Genomic DNA, 9,659 nt, shown 5'->3' with positions numbered 1-9,659 from the left:
TTATATGTTGTAATATTTCTTCAAATAAATCTCTCCTATAAATTATAACCCCCTCGTTCCCGCCGCGGGTTTCTGTCTCCGGGCCTAGCGTAGGCCTGGGCCCCACTGAGGCGTTGCTTAGCAACCGCCTCCCGCCATGCAGCGCGGCCCGCCCTGTCCCGCCCCGTCGGTGCCGGAAGCAGCGCGGTGCCACCGGAAGTGTGGCTCCTCCTTCCGGTCGCTGGACGTGAGGGCGGCGGGAGCGCGATGCCGACGGGCGACTACGAGTGAGGGGACGGGGCAGGCGACGGGGCGGCGGCCGGTGCCGGGGGAGCCGGGAACTGGGCCTCGGCTTGGCCTGGGGAGCGGGGCGGCGGGGGGAGGAGGACCGCGGGGCAGCCCGGGGTGTGAGGCCTGGCGGGGCCCTGGGGCCTGGTAGGCCCCGAGGGGGCTTCGGGCAGGGCTGTGGGTGAGGGGAAAGAAACGGCGACGGTGCTGGGGCCCGAGCGCGGCAGGAGCGGCGAGGGGGAGCGCCGGGGCCCGGGGTGAAGGGGACAGCAGAGTCCCCGAGCAAAGGGACAGGGGGTTTAAGGCTCTGTTCTCCCCGCAGCTCAAAGCCCAGCTGGGCCGATCAGGTGGAAGAGGAGGGCGGAGAGGACGGTGAGTGTCTCCTGCTGCAGGTTGGTTCCTTCCCCCTTTTTCTCCCGCTGCTCCTCCTGCTGGTAACCAGAGAATTTCTCTGGAGAAAAAAGCGCAGGCCCTGTTCCTAAAACAGCCCGGAGACGCCCTCGCTCCTTGTCCAGGGTCAAAACAGGCTTTTCTCTGAGGGTGGTCCGTGCGAGCAGAGCGTGCCTGACCTGGGACAAGGAGCCATCCGCTCTCGCCGTCCTCGCTCCACCCATTTCAGGGGCTGAGGAAGCCCCGGGGCTTGGAGCAGCTGAGATTTTGTGGCGCTTTGGCCTTTTTCTGTGCTCGGGAGGAGAGAGCAGGACCCCTCCTCCCTGCGGGGAGAGGCTGTGCTGTGGCGTGGGGCTCCTGCCCCCTCTGCCAAGCTCGCCCCAAGCAAGGGGGTGACTCTCCCTCTTCTTTTCCCGCAGATAAATGCATCACCAGCGAGCTGCTGAAGGACATCCCCCTGCCCGGGGTGCTGGGGGGCAGCCTCAGCGCTGAGGCCGAGCTGCTGAAGGGAGGTGAGAGCTGGGCGAGAGGCCGGGGGGCTGGTTTCCTGCTGCCTCCCCCTCAGCGGACGCTGTCCCACTGTCCCCCCTCCCCGCAGGCCCCCTCCCTTCCCCCAAGGAGCTCATCAATGGAAACATCAAAACCATCACGGAATACCGCGAGGAGGAGGACGGGCGCAAGGTGAAGGTGAGCAGAGTGTCCCGGGCTGTCGTTTTGGCTTCTCCCTGCTGCCGAGCTCCCCTCCTCCCCTCCTCCTCTTCTCCCCTTCACCACCTCTTCTCCTCTTCGCCTCTTCTCCTGCATTGATGGGTTTTTTTTTGTGTTTTCACAGATCATCCGCACCTTCCGCATCGAAACCAGGAAGGCCTCCAAGGCGGTGGCCCGCCGGAAGGTGAGCGGGAAGGGAGAGGGAGGGAGATCCGTGCCCCAGCAGGACCCGCTTCACCTCCCAGCCCTGCGCTTCTGCCCGGTCCTTCTCCATCTCCCCGCAACCCCTCGGAGGGGAGCGTTACCCTTCCCGCTGGCTGCTCCTGCTCTGGGATTGCTCGGGATCGTGCCGTGTGAGCGGGACCCCTGGTTGTGGGTTTTTTTTTTTTTTTTTTCCTCCAGAACTGGAAGAAATTTGGCAACTCTGAGTTCGACGCCCCCGGACCCAACGTGGCCACCACCACCGTGAGCGACGACGTCTTCATGACCTTCATCACCAGCAAGGAGGTGAGTCGGGCGCGGTGGGAGCTCGTTGGCCGGCGGGGAGCCCCCGGTGAGGCCGTGCCCGCGGACTCGGGAGCCTCCCTGTCCCCCAGGACCTGAACTGCCAGGAGGAGGAGGATCCCATGAACAAGCTGAAGGGGCAGAAGATCGTCTCGTGCCGGATCTGCAAGGGCGACCACTGGACCACCCGCTGTCCCTACAAGGACACGCTGGGGCCGATGCAGAAGGAGTTGGCCGAGCAGCTGGGGCTGTCCACAGGCGAGAAGGAGAAGCTGCCCGGAGGTACAGCACCCCTGTACCCCAAAACGGGGCGGGGGGGGGCCGCCGTTTGCCTCCGCGCAGCCTCACCTCCTGCCTGTCGCCTTCCCCGCCCTCAGAGCCGGAGCCGGTGCAGGCTCAGCAGAGCAAGACGGGCAAGTACGTCCCTCCCAGCCTGCGAGACGGGGCCAGCCGCCGCGGGGAGTCCATGCAGCCCAACCGCAGGGGTAAGGCCGGCCTGGGCCCGGGGCGGGGGCGGCCGCCGCGCTCCCCACACCCCCTCGGCCTCGGCGGGCACCGGCTTCGCCCGCGGTCCCGCCGCTGGCCTTCATCTCCCTCGCCCTTTCCCCCCCGCAGCCGACGACAACGCCACCATCCGTGTCACCAACCTGTCCGAGGACACGCGTGAGACCGATCTCCAGGAGCTGTTCCGCCCCTTCGGCTCCATCTCGAGGATCTATTTAGCCAAGGACAAGACCACCGGGCAGTCCAAGGTGGCCACGGAGGGATTTTCCCCTTTGAGGGGGCGCTGAGGAGGAGACCCCCCAGCTTTCTCTCACCTTCTCGCTTTCCTCCCCCCCCCAGGGTTTTGCCTTCATCAGCTTCCACCGCCGGGAGGACGCGGCCCGGGCTATTGCCGGGGTCTCCGGATTCGGCTACGACCACCTGATCCTCAACGTGGAATGGGCCAAGTAAGTTCCGCGAGGTGGCTCGGAGGACTGAGTGGCACCTGCCAGGGGTCCGCCTGTGGCCACCCCCCTCCTTACCCCCCTCTTTTCCTCCTCCGCAGACCCTCCACCAACTGAACCCGGGGCCGCGCCGGCTCCTGGCGAGAGCAGTCGGCGCTTCTCAATAAAGATGCACGGTCTGGTCTGCACCGAGGTGTGGGTCTGAGCTGCGGGGCAGGGGGTCCCCCGGGCCCCTCCCTGTCCCCACACCATCCCCTGGGGCTGTCCCCGACTCGCCCCTGCCCCAGGCACGCGGTAGGGCTGGCAGCACCGGAGCCGGCGACGCGGGGAAGGCACCGCCACTCCTTGGTTTTTAGGCTCATCCCCTGCTTTTCAGCTGGGAAAAGGGGCACCTCTGCCAAAACAAAACCAGGTGACGCGAGGCCGTGCTTGCGCTTTCGGCTTTAATCCCGCTTTTCCCACGTTGCTGGCACCCTTTCTGGGGGGCAAACGCCCGCCCAGGGGCTATGCTGAGCTGTGGTAGCCACCTTGGGCCACCACGGGGGGCTCCTGGGCTGCCGGCTGCAGCTCCACGTGCTCAGCCCTCTCCTTGGCGGCGGCGCCGGCGCTGCCGCCGGCCCGGCAGCAGCTCTGCGTGGTGTCGGCCAGGGCGGCGTAGAGCAGCGGGTGGAGGCAGATGTTGAGGTTCACGAGGATCTTGCAGACCTGGGCGATGGCGTGGATGGCTCTGGAGACGGCGCAGTCCTCCGTGCCCGCCCGCAGCAGGCGCCGGCCCAGGTTGAGGTTCCGGAAGACGTGGTAGGGCAGGTAGGAAAAGGCGTAAAGAGCCACTCCCGCCCCCACCAGCGTTCCCACCTTGCGCTTTTCCACCCGGCTGAGGTGAGGATTCCGGCAAACGGTGCGGACAATGGCGGTGTAGCCGGCGGCGGTGAGCAGGAAGGGCAGCCCGCAGCCCAGCCCGGCCAGCGCCAGGCTGTAGGGGTAAAACCCCCGCAGCCGCTGCGGCGCCGCGCTCCCCAGGCACTCAGTCGCGCCCTCCGCTTCCTGCAGCTCCGCAAAATAAAAGGTGGGGGCCGAAAGCGCCCCGGCCAGCGCCCAAACGACGGCGCTCAGCGCCTTGGCGTGGCGCGGTTGCAGCCGGCCGTGGACCCGGAGCGGGTGAACGATGCCGAGGTAGCGGTTGAGGCTGATGCAGGTGACGAAGAAGATGCCGCCGTAGAGGTTGCAGTTGAAAAGGAACCGCTCGAGCTTGCAGAGCGCCCGCCCGTAGCGCCAGTCCTTGGGCGGGTGGTAGTACGCCGCCAGGAAGGGCAGCGAGAGGGAGTAGAGCAGCCCGCTGACGGCCAGGTGGAAGGAGTAGACGATGCCGCTGTGCCAGGAGCGCTCGCGGGCGGCGAAGCGGTAGACGGCCAGGCCGTTCCCCAGCAGCGCCGGCGGGAATTGCGCCGCCAGCACCGGCCACAGCGACTCCTGGAAGGCGCTGAAGTTCCCGCAGCGGGCGGCCATGGCGCGGCCGGTTCCTCTCTCGGTTCTTCCCCTCCTGGGGCCGGGTCGGGTTGGGGTTTGGCGGAGGAGAGCGCGGCCACGAGGCGCGGCTGCCGGCAACCGGCCGCGCTTCGGGACCGAGGCGGCCGCCTTGGCCCCAGGCTGGGGGGACAGAGTGCGTCCCCCTGTCCGGCTGCCCCTCCTTGCCTGGCTCCCGGGGGCGCGGGCAGGGGTTTGCGTTGCTGCCTGCAGCCGCGGTGCTCGCCCCACTCACGCCATGTCGGTGCTGCCTCTCTCCTGCCCCTCCCTCGGTGACGTCCTGCCCCGATTTGGGGACGGTTTGGGGTAAGAGGCTGGGGGTGGGGGGCGGTTGCAGGCAGGGATGGGCGCTTCCTCTTTGGGCAGCACCCAGACAGAACCTGGCAGTGGCCCTCTGCCCTGGCCCCCGAGGGGGAAGGAGCTGGGCCTGCCCGCTTCCTTCCTGCCGGGGCAGGCAGGGGGGCAAAGAGAGGGTCACCCTGGCTGCGGGGACACTGTTCGACCCCAAACGACCCCGCTTTTCCCCCCCCAAAAAGCAGCACAGCCACAGGCAGTCGTTCCAAGCAGTGTATTGCACAGGAGCGGGACGGGGGGGGTGGGGGGGGGTGCGTGTCCCGTTTCCTCTTCCCCGTCACAGTCTCGGCGCGTGGCCGGCGGCTGGTGCCTCAACGCTTCCCCTTCTTGGCACGGCCGGGCCGCCGGAAAATCGTCTTCCCCTTGGTCAGCAGTTTCCCTCGCCCCTTCGGCCTCGCGGCACGGCCGGAGCTGGGACCAGCCCCCTCCCGGGCCGGGCGCTCGGTTCCTCGGTGCGGTTTTCGGCCGGACCCGCCGCGGTGCCGCGCGTCCCTCTGCGCCCGCTCTCCCTTCCGCCGCTTCGCCGGCGCCGCGGGGCGAGGGCAGGGGGCGGCGGGATGCTCCGGCGCGTTGGGCCGTCGGCGTTTCCGCAGCGGGGCAGCGCCCGAGGAGCTTCGCTTCCTCTTGGGGCGGTCGGGGAACAGATCTGGGGGGGGGGATAGACAAAAAAACCCCAGGGGGTTCAGTGGAAAAGGGGGGACGGGGGCGCGGCGTTGGGGCTGCCGGACGTGTCAGTGCGTTTACTTTGAACCGAGATCACGGAGAGCTCAAGGTTTTTGCGTCATCAGCCACTACCGGCGGGTGGGGGGGGAGGAGAGGAGGGAGGGGGTCGGTCCCGGCGCCTCCAGACTCACCTTTGTCCGGCTCCTCGCCCACCTCCTGCCGGTAATACTCGGCGTCGCTCTCCTCCGACTCCTCGGCCCCGTCCTGCTGCTCCGGTGCCCCGGGATCCTCGGCGTCGCTGTCGCCGTCCTGCTGCCGTTTCCTCCGGATCCCCGCCAGGCTCTTCTCCCTGCGGTGCCCACCGTGGCGTCAGCGCCGCGCCGGGCTGCTGCCGCCACCGCCGCCGCCCACCGCGGTGCCCTCACCTGTGAGCTTCCCGCTGCCGCCGCTTCCGCTCCACGTCCGCCTCCTGCTTCTGCCGCCGCTCCGCCTTCAGCCGCAGCTTCGCCTCCTTCCGCGCCAGGATCTCCTTCACCTCCGCCTCCATCTTGTGGACTGAAACCACACGGCGAGGCGGGGCTGAGACCATCCCCTCCTTTCACCCCCGGGAGGGCCCAAGCCCCCCATCTCCGGGGCAGCCGGGCCCCCCGACCCCTCTTTTATCCCTCCGGGGACGCCCGAGTCCCCCATCCCCTCCTGCTCGCCGGGAGGGCCCGAGCCCCGGTACAGCCGGGTCCCCCATCCCGGGACAACCACGATCCCCTCCTGCCCGCCCCCCGGGAGCCCCAGTACAGCCGGGACCCCCGTCCTGTCTTCCCCCGCCCCGCACTGGGGAAGGCCCCGATCCCCGCAACAACCGGGCCCCTCCAGCCCCCGAGGCGGCGGCGGCGGCTTTACCGGGGACCGGCGTTTTGCGGCACGTACCGAAGCTGTGGTAGAGCACGTTGCCCTGGGCCAGGCCCTCCTCCACCTTGACGAGCTGCAGCGTCATGCGGGGGCCGATCTGCGGGGACACAGAGAGCCCCCCCCGCCCCCGGTCAGGCTCCAGCGCGTCCCCGGGGCGACGGCAGCCGCGGCGTCGCCGCCACCACGGACCTCGGTGAGGCGCACGGCGCTCTGCTGCGCCTTCATGTTGCCTCGGCCGGCGTACGCCTGCGGCAGCTCCAGCACGTTGTGGGTCCCATCCTGCTCGGCCTCGCTCTCCGACAGGTTTATGTCCCTGCCCAGGGACAGGGAAGCGTTGGGGGACGAGCCGGAAGGTGCCGCTGGGACCGTTGTCGCCCTCGGGGCCGCCCCCTCACGCACTTCACCAGCAGCTCGCTGATGTCTTCCAGGCGGCTCATGTTGGGGAACTTCTCCTGCAGGAGCTTCTTCAGGCCTTTGCTCACGCCCACGGGCACGACCTTCACGCTGCTGCGAGGAAGAGGAGGAGGAGGAAGAGGTGAGCGCTGGGACGCAGGGCACAGAGTTCCCCCCCCACCCCCAACCCCTGCAAAATCAGGGATGTGACACTCACTAGTGCCTGAGCTGGAGGAGCTGCGTCTCTGTGTCGTAGGTGACGAGCAAACACCTCTTGATGCTGTTGAGGTTGACCTGGAGGAGGAGGAGGAAGAAAAGCGATGAGAGGACGGAGAAGATTTCAGTTGGAAGGGACCCACAAGTCATCCCGTCCCAAGTTGTTGAGGACGTTGTCCAAATGCCTCTCAAACCCTGGCAGCCTTGGGGACATCGACCCCCTCTCCAGGAAGCCTGGCCCAGGGTCTGACCACCCTCTCGGTCAAGAACTGCTCCCTCGTGTCCAGTCTGAACCTCCCCGGGCGCAGCTTTGAACCGCTCCCCCGCGTCCCAGCCCTGGATCCCAGGGAGAAGAGCTCAGCGCCTCCCTCTGCTGCTGCAGGGAGCAACGAGGTCGCCCCTCAGCCCCCTTCTCTCCAAACGAGACAAGCCCCAAGTCCTCAGCTGCTCCTCGCAGGACGTTCCTTCCAGCCCTTCACCAGCCTGGCTGCCCTCCTTCGGACGCGTTTGAGGACCCTCACACCCCCCGATCCCTCTCTGCAGGGCTGCTCTCCAGCCGCTCCTCTCCCCATTGGTGCTTCTTCCCGGCGTTACTCCATCCAAGGTGCCGAATCCAGCGCTTGGACTCGTTAAACTTCACCCCACTAAGCACCACCCCCAGCTCCAGCCTCTCTAGATCCCTCCTCAAGGCCTCTGGTCTCTCAAGCCAACAGCACCTCCCACTTGGGCATCATCGACGCCTCCATCCAGGTCGTTGATCAAGATATTGGACACAACGGGCTCTGAGGAACACAGGAGGAGGTGGGATGGGCGCCGAGCCCCCCCCCCGTGGCCGTGTGGGGACGCCCCCAACCTCGCTTACCCTGTGGACGTTGATGGAGGGGAACATGTTCTGGAACATGCTGGCCATCAGCTTGACCTGGATCTGCTGGAGACCGAAATTGCTGAGGACCAGCAGCGGGTGATGGGTGAACTGCTGCTCGTGCATGCGGTGCCGCTTGAGGGACGAGACCACGTCCTTGATCAGCGAGTACTGCGGGGGGGGGGGGGAGGCGCACGCACGTGAGGAGGAGGAGGAGGAGGACGGGGGGTGAGACGCTGCCCCTCGTGCTGGCGGGGAGGGCAGGGGCTCCACGAGCACCCACCTGCATCACCTTGAAGGTCAGCGTCGGGCCGCCGGGCAGCCGGAAAAGCTTCTGCCGTGGGGGGGGGAGGAGAAGAGAGAAGCGTCGCTCAGCGCCGGGGGGAGCCGGCGGTGGTGCCACCGAGGGACCAACCCCCCCACCGGTGCCACCCGGGGGTCAACCCCCCCACCCCACCCCGGCGCAGACGCATCAGTGCGTTTACTTTGGATGGAATCACAGCGTGAACTCAACAAGAGTTTTGTCATCATCTGCATCTGCGAGGGAAGAGGAAACTCCCCCCCCCCCCCCCCGCCCCCCAAAAGGTCCCAGCACCTCCCCCCAAACCCCAGGAGCCTGGCGGGGAGCAGACCCTGAGACCCCGGGGATGGCGCTACTCACAAAATTGATGCTGGAAGAGGATTTGCTGAAGACCAAGAAATGCGTCACCCCCAAGGGCCCGGCCACGGCCACGAAATCCTTCAGGGAGTTGTTCTTCCGCGCCTGCGGCACAGAGCGGCCGAGCCGGTGAGACCCCACCCCCCTGCCAAACCGCCTCCCGGCTGCGAGGGTCCCCCCGCACCCCGGGCCGAGGGGGATTGTCCCTGGGGGCGTCCCCCGCGCTCACCTTGAGGGCCCTGGCGGTGTAGGGCTCCATCACCTTCCGCACGTCGGCGATGAGCTGCCGCACGTTCTTGCCGACGCGGCCGCGGTGGAAGACGAAGGAGTGGGGGACGGTGCCGAACTCCTGCTGGGCGTGTTGCAGCGCCGCCGCCCGCTCCTTCTTCTGGTTCTTGCTCTGCCGTGAGAGGGGGGCACGCGGTGAAGGCCAGCGGCTGCGGGGATGGGCCGCCCCCGGGAGGGAGAAGGGGGAGCAGCCCCTCCCGCTCCCCTCCTGCCCCCCGGAAGGGCCTGAGCCCCGGTACAGCCGGGCCCCCTCTTCCCTCCTTTCACCCCCGGGAGGGCCCAAGCCCCCCATCTCCGGTGCAGGCAGGGTCCCCGACCCCTCTTTTATCCCCCCCGAGGACGCCTGAGTCCCCCTGCCCGCCGGGAGGGCCCGAGCCTCGGTACAGCCGGGCCCCCGATCCCGGGACAACCACGATCCCCCATCTCCTCCTGCCCCCCCACCCCCCCCTCCAGGAGTCCCGGTACAGCCGGGCCCCCCGTCCCCTCCTTTGACCCCCGAGAGGGCCCAAGCCCCCCATCTCCGGTGCAGCCGGGCCCCCCGACCCCTTTTATCCCTCCAGGGACGCCCGAGTCCCCCATCCCCTCCTGCCCGCCGGGAGGGCCCGAGCCCCGGTACAGCCGGGCCCCCGATCCCGGGACAACAACGATCCCCCATCCCCTCCTGCCCCCCCCGGGAGTCCCGGTACAGCCGGGGCCCCCGTCCTGTCTTCCCTCCCCACCGGGGAAGGCCCCGAGCCCCCGATCCCCGCGACAACCGGGCCCCTCCAGCCCCCCGGGAGGGCCCGGTACAGCCGCCCCCCCCCCCCCCCCCCCGTCCGCCCCGGCAGAGCCCGAGCCCCGGGGCTGACCAGGCCGCTGCCGCGCTCCGGGGCCACCCCGGCTCCCGCCCCCCCGGTTTCCCCCCCGCCCTGGCCCGTTCCCGCCCGGCCCGTACTTTGCTCGGCCGCCCCATCTCGCCGCCGCCGCCACCACCATGTGG

The 9,659-nt window shown here is 68.6% G+C and overlaps 2 protein-coding genes across 2 annotated transcripts; one reads left to right on the top strand and one right to left on the bottom strand.

Annotated features, from left to right (window-relative positions):
- The first annotated feature begins 200 nt into the window (after positions 1-200).
- EIF3G (eukaryotic translation initiation factor 3 subunit G) lies at positions 201-3,004 on the top strand. The gene is made up of 11 exons (XM_086478861.1): positions 201-266; positions 590-639; positions 1,077-1,169; positions 1,256-1,344; positions 1,490-1,549; positions 1,768-1,872; positions 1,962-2,151; positions 2,247-2,354; positions 2,485-2,621; positions 2,713-2,819; positions 2,918-3,004. Exons 1-11 carry the CDS (start codon positions 247-249, stop codon positions 2,931-2,933), a joined length of 975 nt encoding a protein of 324 aa, XP_086334987.1. The 5' UTR covers positions 201-246; the 3' UTR covers positions 2,934-3,004.
- Positions 3,005-3,320: 316 nt separating this feature from the next.
- Positions 3,321-9,633, bottom strand: P2RY11 (purinergic receptor P2Y11). The gene is made up of 14 exons (XM_086478823.1): positions 9,615-9,633; positions 8,622-8,792; positions 8,396-8,497; positions 8,018-8,068; positions 7,735-7,905; positions 6,874-6,950; positions 6,663-6,770; positions 6,453-6,576; positions 6,282-6,360; positions 5,783-5,912; positions 5,549-5,706; positions 5,093-5,340; positions 4,576-4,782; positions 3,321-4,463 (listed from the first exon to the last, which is right to left on the bottom strand). Exons 1-14 carry the CDS (start codon positions 9,630-9,632, stop codon positions 3,321-3,323), a joined length of 2,787 nt encoding a protein of 928 aa, XP_086334949.1. The 5' UTR covers position 9,633.
- Positions 9,634-9,659: the final 26 nt, after the last annotated feature.

Source organism: Leptosomus discolor, chromosome 28, assembly GCF_034619465.1.
Source record: "Leptosomus discolor isolate bLepDis1 chromosome 28, bLepDis1.hap2, whole genome shotgun sequence".
Lineage (NCBI taxonomy): Eukaryota > Metazoa > Chordata > Aves > Leptosomiformes > Leptosomidae > Leptosomus > Leptosomus discolor.
The sequence above is the reverse complement of the archived record's forward strand: the minus strand, read 5'-3'. Positions and strand labels throughout refer to the sequence as shown.